Source organism: Lepisosteus platostomus, chromosome 8, assembly GCF_059453375.1.
Source record: "Lepisosteus platostomus isolate fLepPlt1 chromosome 8, fLepPlt1.hap1, whole genome shotgun sequence".
NCBI classification, from domain to species: Eukaryota; Metazoa; Chordata; class Actinopteri; order Semionotiformes; family Lepisosteidae; genus Lepisosteus; species Lepisosteus platostomus.
In genome coordinates, this window is record NC_142618.1 from 16,177,027 (window position 1) to 16,196,267 (window position 19,241).

General features: G+C 48.0%; 1 protein-coding gene across 1 annotated transcript; it reads right to left on the reverse strand.

Annotated features, from left to right (window-relative positions):
- Positions 1-223: 223 nt before the first annotated feature.
- doc2g (double C2-like domains, gamma) lies at positions 224-19,209 on the reverse strand. The gene is made up of 11 exons (XM_088642646.1): positions 18,234-19,209; positions 15,368-17,979; positions 15,194-15,273; positions 14,550-14,624; positions 10,441-10,550; positions 8,680-8,806; positions 7,156-7,206; positions 6,094-6,236; positions 5,919-6,000; positions 5,255-5,351; positions 224-2,897 (listed from the first exon to the last, which is right to left on the reverse strand). The coding sequence occupies exons 2-11, from the start codon at positions 15,651-15,653 to the stop codon at positions 2,767-2,769; spliced, it is 1,182 nt and encodes a 393-aa protein (XP_088498772.1). The 5' UTR covers positions 15,654-17,979; positions 18,234-19,209; the 3' UTR covers positions 224-2,766.
- Positions 19,210-19,241: the final 32 nt, after the last annotated feature.

Sequence of the window (19,241 nt, forward strand, 5' to 3'; positions counted from 1 at the left end):
TGTGTCCACCTTATCACTGATTACTGTGTACACCCCATCAGTGATCACTGTGTCCATCTCATCAATGATTACTGTGTACACCCCATCAATGATTACGGTGTCCACCACATCATTGATCACTCTGTACGCTCTGATCACTGATAATGTTATACACAGGCAGAAGAGTCTTCTAGTAGGTATTGACTGTGGAATGAAGGAATATCAGACACAGGAGTCAGTCAACAACGATAAGTATCTTCCCCCTTTACTTCTGAGACAATATGATTACATTACATCACCATGTTTTTACAGAACTGCATTAACTTCACATAAAAAGTAACATTGCACTGTCTACAACACAATACCACAAGAGGAAGCTTTATGAACATAAAACTTTTCTTACTTTTTGTTATTTTCAATTCCAGCAGTTTAGCCTGAGCAGTTCCAGGAAGTAAAGTGCTCTTAACGCTTCTCTCATATTCAGAGCCTATTTGCAAAGGTGGTTGATAGTCTAGTGCAGAGTCAACTTATGGTGTTGACAGCCTGAACAGGTATGGATTCATGCTGAAAGTCGTCCAATTCACTGGACAGGTGTCCAATGTTGGGTCATAGTGGAGAATGTTGGTTCACTCTCCACTCCCTCCATAGGGTACTGGTGTAGATTCATGGCTGAGGTCAACAGTCTGGACAGGTATGGATTCAATGTGGAGGTCAACAGTCTGGAGAGGTGTAGATTCATGGTGGTGGTCAATGGTCTGGACAGGTGTGGATTCATAGTGGTGGATTCATGGTGGTCGTTGATGGTCTGGACAGGTGTGGATTTATGGTGAAGATCAGTGGTCTGGACAGGTGTAGATTTATGGTGGAAGTCAATGGGTGGGTGTGTTGTCAGTGGAGGCTGATGATCTGGCATGGTATCTCTTTGTGGTAGAGGTCAATGGTCAGACATGATGTCAATTTGCAGTGTAGCTCAACAGTGCAGATTGTAAATCGTTTGCTTGACAGAGCACTTAATTGAACTTTCACTTAATTGAATTGATCACTGTACCTATAGTATACTACTTGGTAATTGTCAAGCCTGAAAACCACTATTACCATAATTGCCCTGTAGGTGGCAGCAGATGCAAACCACAGCAAGCACCAAGCACTCAACTTCTCTGAGTCAGTAAGTCAGTACTACTTGTGCCTCAAGTCCATATCTCTCTCTTTCTATGGCTACCTTAAGAAGAAGTCCATAAAGGGAAGTTACTGTAAGTCATGCATATCCTATTATTATATTGCAAGCAACAGCAGACATTGTTTCTGGCTTTGTGCTTTCTGTTATTGCTCTTAATGGTGAGGCTTGTTCAGTCACTGAGCCCTGGGCTCCAGCCCTACTCTTCCCACAATCTCTGGGCTCCAGGGGCCTGTGGCAGAAATGGTCTGTATGTGTGAAGAGCACTGTGGGCCACCCTCGCCCCCATGGCACAGAGCCCGGAGCTCACCCAGCCTGTCCTTCAGAGGTCCCAGGAGAGTTGGTGCAGCACCTCATCTGGGCCACCTCCTCCTGTGGCCCTGACATCCTGTCCACACAGTCTCAGAGACACAGTTCTGCGCCATCTCCTTTCCAGCTCTCGTCCTGTGAAGTTTCTCCTAGACAGCCCAGTCCTTCATTGTGGTGTGGCATCCAGGATTGATCACAATAGTCAAAATATTGTCTCTTTAGAGCCTTGCATAGTTAGAACACGTGTTTCAGGACTTCTGTCCCCAAGGCCTTAGCCATTAATTGTAACAATCTGTCCAATGCAGAGCCAAGTCCACGTCATCTGAGGTCCAGGTCAGACACAAGGATCACAACAGGGAAAGATCATTAAGCTGTCCCTGGTCTTCAAGAAAGTTTCATGCTTTGGCGACTACAGTTAGAGTTTCTACCCTGCTGGTAGAACAGTTCATAATTTCTGTCTGCTCAAGGGAATGCTAGTCTGGCAACACAGTATTGTTCACAAGAGCACAACAGAACAGAGATATGGTAAGAGAGGAGACAACAGAAATTCTTTGAATAATAAACACACACAACAGGGCAGAAGACACAGTGAGAGAGAAGACAAGAGAAATTCTTTCAATAACAAACACACACAACAGGGCAGAAGACACAGTGAGAGAGAAGACAAGAGAAATTCTTTCAATAACAAACACACACAACAGGGCAGAAGACACAATGAGAGAGAAGACAAGAGAAATTCTTTCAATAACAAACACACACAACAGGGCAGAAGACACAGTGAGAGAGAAGACAAGAGAAATTCTTTCAATAACGAACACACACAACAGGGCAGAAGACACAATGAGAGAGAAGACAAGAGAAATTCTTTCAATAACAAACACACAACAGAACAGGAGATATGGTGAGAGAGGAGACAAGATAAATTCTTTCAATAACAAACACACAACAGAACAGGAGATATGGTGAGAGAGGAGACAACAGAAATTCTTTGAATAATAAACACACACAACAGGGCAGAAGACACAGTGAGAGAGAAGATAATCCCTTAGCAATAAACAACATAAGATATACAGCAAGAGAGAGGAGACGACAGAGAATCTCTCTGTAATGAACAGAAAACAGGACAGAAGACACAGTTGGAGAGAGATGTCAGAGAATCCCTCTGCAATAAACAGAAAACAGGACAGAAGACACAGGGAGAGGCAAGAGATAACAGAGAATCCCTCAGCAATAAACACACAAGAACAGGAGGCACACTGACACAGCTTGAATCTGATCTCATTGTTGAGCAGGGAGCTGTGCCATCAGTCGCTCACGTCTGGGTTGTCATTGGTCAGTGTGTGCCAGCACTCTACTTTCTTATCTTTGTGCTTCAGACACTCAAACCAGTGCCTCAGTCTCTCTCCTTTTGCATCGATTCCCAGCTGGATACCACCTGTGGGCATAGAGACAGAAAGAAGGGAGTGACTGATACAGGCTTCTGGGGTCTCTGCAGTCTGTTAACACTGCACTGAGTACAGCACTGCAGTTTATTAACACTACACTGTGGACTATTAACACTACACTGAGATTCAGGATCAGCTGTGTGTGGGGCAGTGTTGTAGGAGATGTTCTGTCTTTTTCACTCAGGACGCTGTGCTCAGTAAGGAAGGCCGGTATTGAGGCATTCATGATAAGGCAGAATAGTTTGAGCAGGGCAGAGCTGGCTGCATCTCCGAGCTACTGGGACTCAGCATCTCGCTGTTGACTCTGTCTTGGCCACAAACCTTTCGTGGTCTGAGGGCTTAGAGTTTGTCTAGTGGCTCTTGCTTTGTGATCAGGACGTCTAAGAGGGTTGTGATGGTCTGTTTATCTATGATTATTACTGTTTTACAGATTTTGGTCTAAAGCTTCTGCACTGGGTTGCCTGTAGTCAAGAGTTTTGAAGTGTGTTGTTCCAGATCGTTTCATTTTGCATGTCCTGTTCTACGGGTAATGATTTTTTAGATTACTCTACTGCTCAGTAATATCTGAATTTTCTCATCATTAGTGGTATTTGTCCAGCCTGTTTGTAGCCTATCTTCAATTCAACTTTATTGTCATTAAACTTACACAGGTGCATAGTATAATGAAAAGTGTTTCTCATTAGTCACTCAGGTGCAGTATATAAATAGGACAGAAGATAAGACAATAGACAGTAACACAATAGCAATAACAGTAACATGGAATAACATAACATAAATAACAAGTAATCAAGTAATCAAAACTGTGCAAACTTCCGCAAACAGAGAAAATATAACAGGACAAAAACTAGTGCAAGGTAATTATTGGAACAGTGCAAAAATTGTATGGTTAAAAATAGTATGGTTAATTAATAAATATTAAATATTATTAAGACCAGTACAGTTTTACTGGGCTATCGAGGGGACAGTACAAGTTTGGCTTACATGTGTGTGTAGTGGTGTAGGAGTACAGTGGTTGTGGGTACAGGAAGGCGTTAGGAGAGATCATTATATGGTGGGATGGAGTGGGGGCGTCACCAACTTGACAGCTCTGGGGAAGTAGCTATTTTGGAGTCTAGTTGTGTGCAACGAAGTGACCGGAACCTTCTGCCAGATGGTAGGGGAACAAACAAGTTATGACTGGGGTGAGTGGGGTCAGACATAATTGTGGTGGCTTTTTTCAGACTCCTGGTGTTGTATATTTCCTGGATGGATGGTAAGGCACTGCTGATGATGTGTTCATGCCTGGTTAAGGTCATACATGGCTGGTCTGTCACTGTGTCTCTGCGCTGGTGTGTTCTGATGTACAGTGGTCAGTGACAAATGAGTTTGTGGCCTGACAGTGAAGGCACTGATACAGGAGGGGTCCAGGTCAGTGATGGCGTAGTCCACCACACTGCTGCCCAGAGCCGAGCTGTAGGTGAACCTGCCTAGAGAGTCCCCTCTGGTCCTGCCGTTGATTACGTAGAGGCCCAGCCCTTGACAGAGCCTGAGCAGCTCGCGCCCGGTGTTGCTGACCGCGGTGTCATGGCTGCACCTGTGTGAGGTGACCAGTGTGTGGTACAGAGGGGATTGGATAGTCCAAATATGGGTGTTTCTCTGTGTGCAGGTGAAGTTGGCCAGCGTGCCTGATTGTGTGTTGAGGTCACCTGCAGAGCAGGGCGTTTCCCAGTCTCTGGAAATGACAGATCTCTGTGGGAAGAATGTGGAGAATTCCCTCAATGTAACAATTGGATTTGGTAGGGGGGATGTAGTGTAGACTGCTTTTTTTGTGCAAATTATATTTCTAGTGATTTTGAGCCAAATGCATGACCTGTTTCTCTTTACAGCATGCATGGATTGACTGTACCTTCTCATCTGTAACATTCAGTAATCTCTGCTCTGAGTGACTGTAATGCCTGTGCTCTTGAGGACATGCCTGCCTGCCACCCTATCTTAGACATCATCACATTCCTCCCTGCTAAAACACTGAGGAGCTCATACCGTGCACATCGCTCAATACTAATCTAGACATCTGTCTGAATATATGAAATTTCACACTTCTTATCTGGTATGAGAAACTCGTGCAGAATTTCCACACTATGAAAAAAACATTTGGGAAGCAGTTTAAAGTCACAGCTACATGCTCGTATTCTTCAGAATGTGCTGGTTATTGGTGATTGATGAATATGCTGATGAGCTTAGTGCAAATGAAGTAGAGCCCTGTGACTGCGTGAAGTTCTATCTGGTGCTCAGTGATAATGTCAAGCAGGGCCTGGAGTCTGTGGGGCCCAGTGATGACCTCACAATCCTCCAGTCCCTACAGGCTCACCGATAAAGTCGTTGCTCATCCCCAGGTCATAATCCCACACTGAGATCTCGAGAGTCTTTTTTGCCAGCTCCTCATGAGGGATCTCATAGACAAACTCCTGAGAGACAGACAAGTCAATATATTAACACTGCACTGAGAGAGAGGGGTTAATACAGTAAAGACACACTGACTAGACACTACAGTACATTAACACTGCACTGAGAGAGAGGGGTTAATACAGTACAGACACACTGACTGGACACTACAGTACATTAACACTGCACTGAGAGAGAGGGGTTAATACAGTCCAGACACACTGACTAGACACTACAGTACATTAACACTGCACTGAGAGAGAGGGGTTAATACAGTACAGACACACTGACTGGACACTACAGTACATTAACACTGCACTGAGAGAGAGGGGTTAATACAGTACAGACACACTGACTGGACACTCCAGTACATTAACACTGCACTGAGAGAGAGGGGTTAATACCATACAGACACTGACTGGACACTACGGTGCATTAACACTGCACTGAGAGAGAGGGGTTAATACAGACACACTGACTGGACACACCAGTACATTAACACTGCACTGAGAGAGGTAGCACGGTAATAATGCATATTTTAATGCCAGCTTCAAGACACACTAACAGAGGTGATATATCAACAGACTCACCTCATTGAATTCAGGGTTTAGAGTCTTTTTCTTGACAGATGTCTTGTACTTGGACTTCTTGCCTGTGTCAGGACGCAGAACACTGCAGGCAGAGAGATGGACAGCAGGCATGAGAGACAGAAGAGACTAGCGCACAGAAAGGGGAACATCAGGAAACACATAAGGCCAGACTGACATCTTGACGAAGGGATCAGAGTATCCGTTGGAGTCCATCGCCGCCAGGTGTGCACAGCGGACAATGCCGACCAACAGCGCCCCCCGCTGGACAGAGTAACACAGTGAAACCAAGACGCGTCCCCGATCTACACTGGCCACAGCCTGGGAGAGAGAGAAGTGAGAGTTAGGATATCGCTCTGTGGGCAGGTCCTGGTAAAACAGATACAACAAGCAGCCAGAAGGGAAAGAGAGAAGAACCGTTGTATATCCAGTGTGAAGAAAAGTACTCAAAGATTGAAAAGCCTGCTCTCGTGTTTGACTTTCTAACTCCAATTCTTCAGTTGCTCTTGAAGTGTCACAGCGAACCCGCCCCAGAGCCGACCGGGGTCTTCTCTTGTCTTCCTGTGTAACCACACTGACACGTTCCTCCCCAACGCCCACGGCTCCTAGCTGTTCTTGCCGGCCCCTCTCAGTGAGGTCTGCACAGCCTTGTTTCATTGCTCTCCACTCGGGGTTTCATTCCCTCGGATCTTCCATTATCGTCACTCGTCACCCCGCCACCGTTCTTCAATGCCTTCACTCTTCATTAACCTGTTTAACTCCTCGCTCGTCTTTCCCTCTGCGCTGATCCTGTTTGGCCTGTGACACCTGTTTGTATGCACTCCTCCCTCGTCTCGCTCTCTCTCTCAGACCACACGCCTGTCCGTTGATGGTGTAACCAGGAGTGTTATCCAGCCTCCCACTCCCTTCTCCAGCTATTCTCGTCTGCTTCCCATTAATCCAGAAGAGTGTTCATTTCCAATCACAGACTATCCTATCCGCTTCTTCCCTCTGGATGCCTGTTATCTAATTATCCTAGGTGTGCCTCATTTCATACTGGTTGCTCTCTCGTCTACCTCGTCTACCCACCTCTACCTCCCTCACACGCTGATCAATTGTACCGAGGAGTGAGACAGAGAAAAGTGAATCTTCATGGGAGCCCCTAAAACTCACAAGATTCAATGATGTTACAGCCCCTCCGAGAACAGGAACAGAAATACCCCAAAACACAGCCACGTTGATGAAGAAAAAGCGCACTGACCTCTTCCTCATATAGAGCCATTCCTCTCTCTGTGTTCGTGGTGAGCTTCGTCTACAAATACAGCAAAAGCAAGATCAGCCTGTGTGTGCAGGTGTCGGGGTGTGACGATTTGATTCTGCTTATCACTGTCGCGAACAGGTCTGCTGCACTAGGGGACAGTGAGAGACGAAACAGCTGCACGAGGGGGCAGTGAGAGAGAGAATACATTTATCAAGCACGGATGTTGGAACAGTCTGCTGCATCTGGCCTTGAACTACATGACTCGCAGATCACGTTAACTGCTCTACATGGATGACCTGGTCCTGTTGTCACGTGTTGTCACAGAACAGGGGCTGCACTGCTGGAACAGTACTGGGAGACCTGAGCACTGACAGTCAACCTGGACAAGCCCAGAGTCATAGTTTTTCAGAAGAAAGCCAGACCTCAGGGAAACAGGTACCACTTCACACTCAACAACACATTGAAACACACAACCAGCTACACATACCTGGGTCTGATAATCAGTTCATCTGGAAGTTGTGACCTGACAATGAAGGCCTGTCTGTAGAAAAGGCCATAAAAAGCAGGCTTTTCAACATCAACCCTCCCACAAGAAGCTGGCTTCAAATAATTCAACACATTGTCCTATATAGCAATGAAGTGTGGGGTCCCCTCAGAGAACAGGTTCACATAAAATGTGCTAAACACCCCATAGAAACCCTGAACATGGAGTTCTGTAAAAAACATCCTCCATGTGCAGAGAAAATCTCCAAACATGTGCAAATCAGAAGACACCAGCCAGCCTCAGGACAGCACTGCTAGAGCACCACAACTCAGACTCAACCACATCACAGCACAGATCAAACAGCAATATCTCTCACACACTGGGACACACACACACACACAAACATAAACTGGAATGCTACAGAACCCTAAACAGACAATACACACAAGCTTAATAATTGACCAGCAAATATTGCTGTTAAGAAACAGGAAAGAGAAACAGACCCTGACAAAGTACAAGCTCGCTGACCACAATTTGGCCGTAGAAACTGGGTGATAGGACTGGCTGTTCTCCCACTGCCAGCGGGGAGAAACAAACACTTTCTGCACTTTCTGCTTCACTGTGAGAAGGGGGAGGGACCTCAGCTAAAATGGCAGCCCAGTATGTGATCTCCTGTCACAGCCTGAGGAACAGTGAGCCAAATACAATTTGCATAATGTATGTAAATGTCTGTAGATGTTGTGTTGATTCTACTTACTTTGGCCAAGTTGTAATTCGTTGGTAATGCCAATAAAGCTTGTTGAAATGAATTGATAGTACTGCTCCTCTAGGGGGCAGTGAGAGACTGTACAGTTGCACTAGTAGGCATTGAGGGACAGAACAGCACCATTTATTGTATTAGCTGTGTCTTTATTAACTCTAGTTGTATTAACAAAGTCTGGATTCTCTACAGGTGCCCTAATTGCTAGCATTAAGTGTCTATTTGCAGTGCCAGTATTAAATAGCAGCGGTGTAACTGTACATAAACACTGTGTTACTACCAGCTGCTGCCTCTCCAGACAGATGTTATAGTTCTTCGTCTGTCCAGCTGTCAGCTTCTTCAGGGGAACCCGAGTCTCCCCAATGAACTCATTGCGCCCCAGCCTGTCCATATCACAGACACACAGCCTGAGAGAGACAAAGGGGAGAGAGCCACAGAAGCACAAAGGATGAAGAATGAGGGTCTGAAATTCACAACAAAATCCACATCAAGATTTGTAAAAATGTCAGCTCCAAACTATGCTTTACTCTCTCCTTACTGACTCATTAGTGTCCATCACTACTGCTCTCCTCTCTCATCAGTGTCCTTCACTACTGCTCTCCTCTCTCTTACTGACTCATCAGTGTCCATCACTACTGCTCTCCTCTCTCATCAGTGTCCTTCACTACTGCTCTCCTCTCTCTTACTGACTTATCAGAGCCCATCACTACTGCTCTCCTCTCTCTTACTGACTCATCAGTGTCCTTCACTACTGCTCTCCTCTCTCATCAGTGTCCTTCACTACTGCTCTCCTCTCTCATCAGTGTCCTTCACTACTGCTCTCCTCTCTCCTTACTGACTCATCAGTGTCCATCACTACTGCTCTCGTCTCTCTTACTGACTCATCAGTGTCCATCACTACTGCTCTCGTCTCTCATCAGTGTCCATCACTACTGCTCTTGTTTCTCTTACTGACTCATCAGTGTCCATCACTACTGCTCTCCTCTCTCCTTACTGACTCATCAGAGCCCATCACTACTGCTCTCCTCTCTCATCAGAGTCCTTCACTACTGCTCTTGTCTCTCTTACTGACTCATCAGTGTCCATCACTACTGCTCTCCTCTCTCTTACTGACTCATCAGAGTCCTTCACTACTGCTCTCGTCTCTCTTACTGACTCATCAGTGTCCATCACTACTGCTCTCGTCTCTCATCAGTGTCCATCACTACTGCTCTCCTCTCTCATCAGTGTCCTTCACTACTGCTCTCCTCTCTCATCAGCGTCCATCACTACTGCTCTACTCTCTCTTACTGACTCATCAGTGTCCTTCACTACTGCTCTCGTCTCTCTTACTGACTCATCAGTGTCCATCACTACTGCTCTCGTCTCTCATCAGTGTCCATCACTACTGCTCTCCTCTCTCATCAGTGTCCTTCACTACTGCTCTCCTCTCTCATCAGCGTCCATCACTACTGCTCTCCTCTCTCTTACTGACTCATCAGAGTCCTTCACTACTGCTCTCCTCTCTCATCAGTGTCCATCACTACTGCTCTCCTCTCTCATCAGTGTCCTTCACTACTGCTCTCCTCTCTCTTACTGACTCATCAGAGTCCTTCACTACTGCTCTCCTCTCTCATCAGTGTCCATCACTACTGCTCTCCTCTCTCATCAGTGTCCTTCACTACTGCTCTCCTCTCTCTTACTGACTCATCAGTGTCCATCACTACTGCTCTCCTCTCTCATCAGTGTCCTTCACTACTGCTCTCCTCTCTCCTTACTGACTCATCAGAGTCCTTCACTACTGCTCTCCTCTCTCCTTACTGACTCATCAGTGTCCTTCACTACTGCTCTCCTCTCTCCTTACTGACTCGTCAGTGCTCTCCTTCACCTCTGCTATTCTAACTGATAATTCCTTGATGTCTCTTTCTGAATAGGTCTGAAATGCTCCAAGAGCCTCTGTGTCATCCTAACTCCTCACTCTTTAGGAGGTCCGAGCATCATGTCAGCCAGGGGGTTTAATCTCGGCCTAGCGAAAGAAGCCAACATTTCAGGTCAATGTTACCGCAGTGTCTTCTGTGCCATGTCAGCCTCCGTGATGCCGTAATAGGTCAGAGTCTCATTCCACACTGGGTTCAGAGTGTTACGCAGAGTCTTCGTACGTAATTTGTTTGCCTGAGAGAGAAAGAAAATGCACTGTCTGATCCATATTGTACTGAGAGAGAGGGGTTAATACAGTACAGACACACTGACTGGACACGCCAACACATTGACACTGCACTGAGAGAGGGGTTAATACAGTACAGACACACTGACTGGACACTCCAGTACATTAACACTGCACTGAGAGAAAGGGCTTAATACAGTACAGACACACTGACTGTACTGTAATACAGTCATGTTATAGATTTTAATGGAAGTTGACATATTGGTCTATAACTAAATGGGTCAGTTTACTCACCCCTCTTATTCATGATCACTGTCTGACCATTTTCCAGTTTCTGGATTGTACCTGTGTCTTCAGTGGTTTATGGAATAAGTGAGTCAGTGGCCTTTTAATAATTCACCAATGTTATCCAACAGCACATTTGTCCTTCAGCTGCCTGGAGGCTGCTGTGATCACAGCTCCCTGATGTCTCTACCACCTCTGTCTTGAGTGTTTGACAAGTCCAGATCAAGTGGACTTTCCCTCCCGGAGTCGCTCTAACAGATGGAGAGAGTAAGAGTCTTTAGCCATGTCAATGATATCACCTTCAGTTGCAGTCATTCCTATCAGTTCTTCCCAGTCAGTGTGAGGGAAATTCAAATCCCCCATTATCACCACTTCTCCTGCACAAAGACATCCCTCACTCCATCAGATCAGACTGTGTGATATTAGACGTCTGAATGTGCTGGTCTTTACCGGACCATTATCTCTGTGCCCCTGATAGATATGAATAACTCTGAACCCTTGATTCCTCTAGGTCATCGTCGGCAGGAATGATTATGAAAACTGCAATGAAAGTGACCTGGTTGTCGTTCCTCCTGAATTTCAGTTTCTGTTTCACCAGGAAGTGTCTGTGGAGGTTGACTGATTATCGAGGTTTGGAGAGATTTGGTTTTAACCCGCCAGGTGAGGAGCCTGGGACTCATCAGAAGAAACGCGAGGGACCCTGGAGCAGACCCAGCAGCTGAGAGGACCCCGCAGGCACCGAGAGCATCGTTCGCTGGGCCTTATTTCGGGGGGCTGAGATTGGTTCTGGGGTACGAGCGGTGCACCTGTGAAGACCAGCGAACACGTTGCTGGGCTTGTACTCAGGACAGGTGACTGGAAAGACTGTGCTCACCTGAAATGAGGGGCCTGGGAATTGTTTCTGATTTTACAGGCAGGTGGAAGAAATAAGCGCAGGTGGATTCTAACAAGAAAAACAGCCCAGTGGGAAAATAATAGTTCCTTACACTTATATAAGTGTAACACTCCACTCAAAGCGCTTTACAGGTGATGGGGATCCCCTCCACCACCACCAGAGTGCAGCCCCACCTGGATGATGTGACAGCAGCCATAGTGCACCAGTACTCTCATCACACACCAGCTCTCAGTGGGGAGGAGAGCAGAGTGATGAAGCCAGTTCAGAGAGGGGTATTATTAGGAGGCCCTGACTGGTAAAGGCCAGAGGGAAATATGGCCAGGACGCCAAGGTTAATACCTCTACTGTTTTCCAGAAATGCCCTGGGAATTTTAATAACCACAGAGAGTCAGGACCTCGGTTTTACAACTCATCCGAAGGACGGCACCTTTATGACAGAATTGTGACCCCATCACTACGGGGCAGAAGTGTTAGGAGAGAGAAGGAATGATGGAACTCACTTCCAAGCAGACCAATGGGAACTTTAGTTCCTGCTAAAAATGACGTTGTCTGGGTGATCTGACGGAAGAGTTGGAAATGATGTTAGGAGGCAGATGAGATCAGAACCGGCAGTGATTCGGAACTGCTCTGCCTTTGAAAATGAAATTGAGAGACAGAGACGAGGCATGGAAGAAGCCCAGAGCAGGTGCTGGAAGAGTTCAAATTGATTTGAAATAGAAAGTCATTGCAGCCTAGAGATGTAAGTTGATCTGGATCAGCGAAACGGACTCTGGTTTGCAATTGCTGCCCCAGGAGAGGCAGCGATGTCGGCCGGGCACGACCTGAGCAGTGCGAAAGAGCTCCGAAACCCCTACCGAGGACCCTGACGCAAGCCGGGGGGCTGCTGGAGACGACGGGAATTCGCCGGAGAAGAGGGGACGGGCCCTCCTGGTTCTCCAGAAAGAAATTCCCCCCCGCAGGCCGTCCATGAGGCTGGATGGAGGGAGGAGGTGGACAAGGAGAGGTCTGAGATCTGTGCCAGAGAACGTAGACGGGGGGCAGAAAACATCAGAGCGCTGAGCAGAACCTAAAGACGTTTCTGAAGATATTCTCGAAGTCTCTGGAGGGAAGAGGTGTTGTGTGAATGAATAAAGACATATGGATATTTCAGTCAGCATGCACATTCTTTCGGCTTCCAGGCACGCTGATGAGTTACAGCCGGAGAGGGACACTGAGTCATGCAGGAGCAGTGAGCTGTCTGACTGCATCACCAGCTCTGCTGCACACAGGAGCTTTATCTGAACAAATAACATCTGCAGTAATGACTAACACTCACCCCTCCCATCAACCTAGCATTCAATCTCCCCCTCTGTATCCTGTATCCACTCAGTGTGTCTGTATTAACCCCTCTCTCTCAGTGCAGTGTTAATGTACTGTAGTGTCCAGTCAGTGTGTCTGTACTGTATTAACCCCTCTCTCTCAGCGCAGTGTTAATGTACTGTAGTGTCCAGTCAGTGTGCCTGTAGTAACCTCTTTTTCGTCCTCTGTCTCTCAGTGTCTGTCCTGGGGTATTTTTGTCAGCACCAGCATGTCGCAGTGAAGTCGCAATGAAGTTCTGTTCCCTCTCTCCTGTGGTTTAAATATTTCATTTCCTCTCTATTTTTGGGAAGACATCTGTGTGGTTTTCACACTGTTAGAGGAGGCTGTCTGTCTCCCTCTCTTCCTCTTGTAGGTGAGACTTCACACAGCCCAGTAGTGCCACGGTGCCCAGATTTGCCCCCAGCGATCTCAGTCTCTGTACCTGCCCGTGTCTGCCTCAGCAGTGGCTGTGCAGACGACCGGTCAGGGCTCTGCAGCGCCCCCTGCTGCTCGGACTGTGAGCTGCTCTCAGTAGGGTTCTGAGGAGGGCTGGACCCCTGTCCTGCTCGGGCCCTGCTGGTCTGGGGTGGAGCCAGCAGGTATCAAGCTCCTGTTCTCTCCCTGCGGACTGACAGGCCCAGGTATTCCCAGCTCCCTGTGTTTTCCGCTGGGCTTCTGTTTGATTTGAGCTGGGGCTCATGTGTCTGTGTCCCTCTCCCAGTGACCTGCCGTGACCTTGACAATCTGCACTCGTCCCTTAGGGGTTGGGGGTTGGGGGGGGGTGGAGGGAGGGAGCTGTGACAGCAGTGGGAGGTTGTCATGGAAACTAGAGAGATTGTTACGCAGGGCACGGAAAGGAGGGAGGGACAATGGGAACAGCCCCTCACACACCATTGGCTCAGCACAGCTGGGCTGCTTCCTCAGCGCCAGTTCTGTCTCTGTGTCCCAGTCACTGTGTTTCTGTGTGGATTTCTGTCAGTGTGTGTCTGTACGCCAGTGTCTGTGTGTGTTTCTCTACTCCAGTGTCAGCGTGTGTCTCTGTACTCCGATGTCTCTGTGTGTGTCTGTACTCCAGTGTCTGTGTGTGTGTCTATACTCCACTGTCTGTGTGTGTCTGTACTCCAGTATCTGTGTGTGTGTGTCTGTACTCCAGTGTCTGTGTGTGTTTCTCTACTCCACTGTCAGTGTGCGTCTGTACTCCAGTGTAAGTGTGTGTCCCTGTACTCCGATGTCTGTGTGTGTGTCTGTGTGTGTGTCTGTACTCCAATGTCTGTGTGTGTGTCTGTACGCCAGTGTCAGCGAGTGTCTCTGTACTCCAGTGCCAGTGTGTGTCTATACTCCAGTGCCAGTGTGTGTCTATACTCCAGTGTCAGTGTGTGTGTCTGTACTCCAGTGGCTGTGTGTGTGTGTCTGTACTCTAGTGTCAGCGAGTGTCTCTGTACTGTTCTCACTGTGTGATATAATCTTCAATCTGGTACCACTGATGTACCTTACTTGCCCCAGGCAGCAGGTGCAGTTTGACGTATGGGTCAGCCAGGCCATTAGAATCCATGGGTTTCAGCCCCTGTAGAGACAGAAGTGATGAATGTTGAGCACTCTGTGGGGACTCATTTAGCTACTGGACAGTCAGCCATTATCTCAGTGCTCCGCTGGGATCAGGGTCAGGATACTGGGGTCACTGGAGCAGGGAGAGTCAGCAACAGTCCTGGAATTAGTCAGAATGAACTGGCTTCAAAAATATGGAAGTTACAACTACAGAACATAAGATTACAGGAAAGTTGATTGTTAATTGATCAATGATGTCATCTAGCTGTGTCTTGAAAGATGCCATGGTACTGGCTTCAATAACATTGCTGGGCAGCTTGTTCCACACTCCCACCACCCTTTGTGTTCTCAGTTATTAAATGCATTTCCTGAAGTTTCCTTTGTTTGTGTTTGAGCATATGGAAATTTTTGCTTTGTGGTACTCTGACAGACTCTGGGAGGTACTGGGATACACTGGGAAACTCTGAGACACTGTAATTCTCTGGGAGACAATGAGATACACTGAGATACATACTGGTGTAGTGGTGATAATGATGATGGTGATGATAGTGATGATGGTGATTAATGGTGATGATAGTGATGGCGCACCTTGGCTCTGTGCACACTGCAGTTGAGAGCGTTGTTCTCCTGATCAAACAATAGGCTGAACTCCAGGGTTCCAAGGTATGCTGGGAGACACATCAATAACCAGAGAGAGAGATCAGTAGTTGAGCAAAGGATCAACCGGTTTGAGATGGAGAGATGAGAGAGAAATGTGCTCACTAGCATCATCCGAGTCGTAACTGTCCCCTTCTGCCTCGATGTCCGATTCCTTGTCCCGTTCTCTCTCCACTTCCCTCTCTTCATCTCTGTCCTTCTGCTCTTCTGGAGGCTCCAGGGGGTCACAGCTCTGGATGGGGGGATCCCTCTTGGGCAGGACCATAGCAGGGAAGTCGTGGAATCGGGGAAAGAAGTCTGAGATCTGCTTGATGGGCCGAATGGGCCCAGGGCACACATTGATCGCCATGTGCTCCTGGATAGAGATTTTGTGGGATTTGGGGACACTCATACTGAGAGACTTGCTGGCTCGATGTAAAAAGTTACTGCTGAGAAGCTCTGTGCTACAGAGTGTTACTGTAGAAAAGGTCTGTGCTATGGAGTCTTACTCTCCTCTGTGCAGGAGCTCTGTGCTATAACGTGTTACCACAGGGGAGCTGTGTGCAACAGATTGTTACTGTAGAAAAGGTCTGTGCTACAGAGTGTTACTGAAGAAGAACTCTGTTCTACAATGTATTACTGTAGAGGAGCTCTGAGCTACAGATTGTTACAGTAGGGGAGCTCTGTGCTACAGAGTGTTACTGTAGAGGAACTCTGTGCTACAACATTTTACTGTAGAGGAGCTCTGTGGTACAGAGTATTACTGTAGAGGAGCTCTGTGCTACAGATTGTTACAGTAGAGGAGCTCTGTGCTACAGTGTATTAGTGTAGAGGAAAGCTGTGCTATAAAGAATTAGTGCAGAAGAGCTCTGTGCCAGTGCAGGGTTAGTGTAGTTGAACTCTACATTAGTGCAGTGTGTCAGTTTAGTGTTAGGATAAATGAGCTCTGTGTCAGTGCAATAAGAGGGAATATGAGGTCTGTGATAATCTGTGATAATTGTATCTATTACTGCAAGGGTTAGTAGAGTGTAGCCCTGTGTCTGTGCATTGTTATTGTAGAAGTGCTCTGTATTAGAGCATTGTTAGTGTAGAGTTACTCTGCGTCAATGCAGTGTAGCCCTGTGTCTGTGCAGTTTAGTCCAGTGTCAGTACAGGGCTAGTGTTGAGAAGCTCTTTATCAGTGCAGGATTAGTATAGTTGAGCTCTGTGTCAGTGCAGGGTTAGTGTAGAGGAGCTCTGTGTCAGTGCAGGGTTAGAGTAGTTGAGCTTTGTGTCATCGCAGGGTTAGTGTAGTTTCAGTGCAGGGTTAGTGTAACAGAGCTTTTTGTCAGTGGAAGGTTTGTGTTGAGGAGCTCTGTGTCAGTGGAAGGTTAGTGTAGCAGAGCTCTGTGTCAGTGCAGGATTAGTGTAATGGAGCTCTGTGTTACTGCAGGGTTTGTGTTGAGGAGCTCGGTGTCAGTGCAGGATTAGTGTAGAGGAGCTCCGTGTCAGTGCAGGTCTAGTATAGTTGAGCTCTGTGTCAGTGCAGGATTAGCGTAGAGGGGCTCTGTGTCAGTACAGGGTTAGTGTAGTTGAGTTCTGTGTCAGTGTAGCATTAGTGTAGAGGAGCTCTGTGTCAGTGGAAGGTTAGTGTAGCAGAGCTCTGTGTCAGTGCAGGATTAGTGTAGTAGAGCTCTATGTCAGTGCAGGATTAGTGTAGCAGAGCTCTGTGTCAGTGCAGGATTACTGTAGTAGAGCTCTGTGTCAGTGCAGGATTAGTGAAGTAGAGCTCTGTGTCAGTGCAGGATTAGTGTAGCAGAGCTCTGTGTCAGTACAGGGTTAGTGTAGAGGAGCTCTGTGTCTGTTGCTGCAGAAGACCTTTTAGCTGGTGGGTGTCTGTTCTGACTTGCTCCAGAGCTGTGCACTATAACATCTGTGATACTTGTGTCTCTGTGCAGTCTTGGTGAGGATAGGAGTTCTTATCTGTGCCTTGCAGTCTCTCTACCATGACAAAGAAATTCATGATTAACAGTAAAGCGGCACTCTGGCTGTTAATTGGAGTAATTAAGGGTTATTCATAGAACTGATCTCACAAACCAATGGGTGCTTTCTGATAACTGGCTGCTGTCATCTCATCTGGTGACTTCACACACCCAAAGAGCAGAATGACATGAATCCGTGAAAACATGGCGTCTATATTTACTTTTCTTTAGTGTGTCTGTGTTTATTTTTACATATTTACGGACGTAAGCAGCCGACTATCCCTGGCCTCAGTCACACCATCAGTCAAGCACACACTACAGCTCGTTCGCACCTCCAGAGACCGCTAGTGTTCAAACTGTGCTAACGAGCTCCTGTGCTCCGAATGCGGCTGTTTGAGCTGGGCTTCAAATCTCAGGCTCCGTCGCCGTCCATCAAGACCGAGGAGATCTAGTTCCTCTAAGACCTTTGAGAATGAAGAGAAGGTACAGACCTTTCTGTGTGTGTCTAAGGTTTATCGGGGGGGTGGCCCTGGTGTGTGTGTGTGTGTGTGTGTGTGTGTGTGTGTGTGTGTGTGTGTGTGTGTGTGTGTGTGTGTGTGTGTGTGTGTGTGTGTGTCTCTGTGTGCCCTGGGACGGACAGGCGTCCCATCCAGGGTGTACCCTGCCTTGCGCCGGTTGCTTGCTGGGATAGGCTCTGGCTCCCCTGCGACTCAGAATTGGATAACGTGATTGGAAAATGTATGGATGGAGCTGGTTTATCAGGAGCGGGAGATCAGCCTGGGAGAGAGAATGTTAATGATCACCACCTGCTTACAGAAATCAGCCCAGACACAGAAACATTTAAATGCATTGTGCACAAACAGATAAACACACAGCGACAAGCCCTGTTACTGCCGTGTAGTACACACACAGACTCTCTCTCACACACACACAGGTTTCCACACAAACATGCCTCTGGACACACAGACACTGCAGAAACAGGTGCACATGCAGTCAGCATGTCACGGGCTCACGGGCAGAGACAGACGTACCCGCTACGGCAGACCGACATCAGTGGGCTTCTCTGCTTCCCCGTCTCCTCTGTGTGTCCGCTGTGTTTCAGCTCCACGCTCCACTGAGCAGCTCCCAGCGCTGAGCTGCTGTTTTCTCACTCTGTCACTCCCCCAGACCCCCCCATCTCCCCCACCCCCTCCTCGCGCTCGGCCTCAATAACGGCGCGTCCTTTCAAATCCCTGCGTCCTCCTTTCTCTCCCGGTGCAGAGGGAACACGGAGGAATTAACCTCTTCCCTCTCGGAGCAGCCTCGGGGAGCCCACACTCCCCCCTCGGAGGGAGGAGCACCCTCTCTCCCGCCTCCCGTGCCCAGTGGGGCAGGAGGGTGCTCCGGGAAAGCCGGAAGACTCCATACAGTCCTGACGCAGCTCGTCCACTCAACGGTGGCCGGAGGCAGCAGGCTGGTGTGGTTTGAGCTCAGGAGCGTGGCACACTGGGAAGGTAAGGGGTGAAGTCAGAAGCCTCCTAAAGGAGCAGAGTGGACAGTCAGGGTCCGGACACCCTGGTCCAGATACCCAGAGGGGACTGTCAGGGTCCGGACACCTTGGTCCAGATACCCAGAGTGGACAGTCAGGGTCCGGACACCCTGGTCCAGATACCCAGAGTGGACAGTCAGGGTCCTGACACCCTGGTCCAGATACCCAGAGTGGACAGTCAGGGTCCTGACACCCTGGTCCAGATACCCAGAGTGGACAGTCAGGGTCCGGACACCCTGGTCCAGATACCCAGAGTGGACAGTCAGGGTCCTGACACCCTGGTCCAGATACCCAGAGGGGACTGTCAGGGTCCGGACACCCTGGTCCAGATACCCAGAGTGGACAGTCAGGGTCCGGACACCCTGGTCCAGATACCCAGAGTGGACAGTCAGGGTCCGGACACCTTGGTCCAGATACCCAGAGTGGACAGTCAGGGACCTGACACCCTGGTCCAGATACCCAGAGTGGACAGTCAGGGTCCTGATAAACTAGTCCAGCCCAGAGTGGACAG

Bases quoted from the DNA above. Each gene is read 5' to 3' on its own strand.
- doc2g (XM_088642646.1), bottom strand. From the start codon at position 15,653: ATGAGTGTCCCCAAATCCCACAAAATCTCTATCCAGGAGCACATGGCG. The intron at 15,274-15,367 runs GTGAGCACATTT...TGTGTCTCCCAG, and splicing joins TTACGACTCGGATGATGCTA to CATACCTTGGAACCCTGGAG. The intron at 5,352-5,918 runs GTGAGTCTGTTG...TCTGTCTCTCAG, and splicing joins TAAACCCTGAATTCAATGAG to GAGTTTGTCTATGAGATCCC.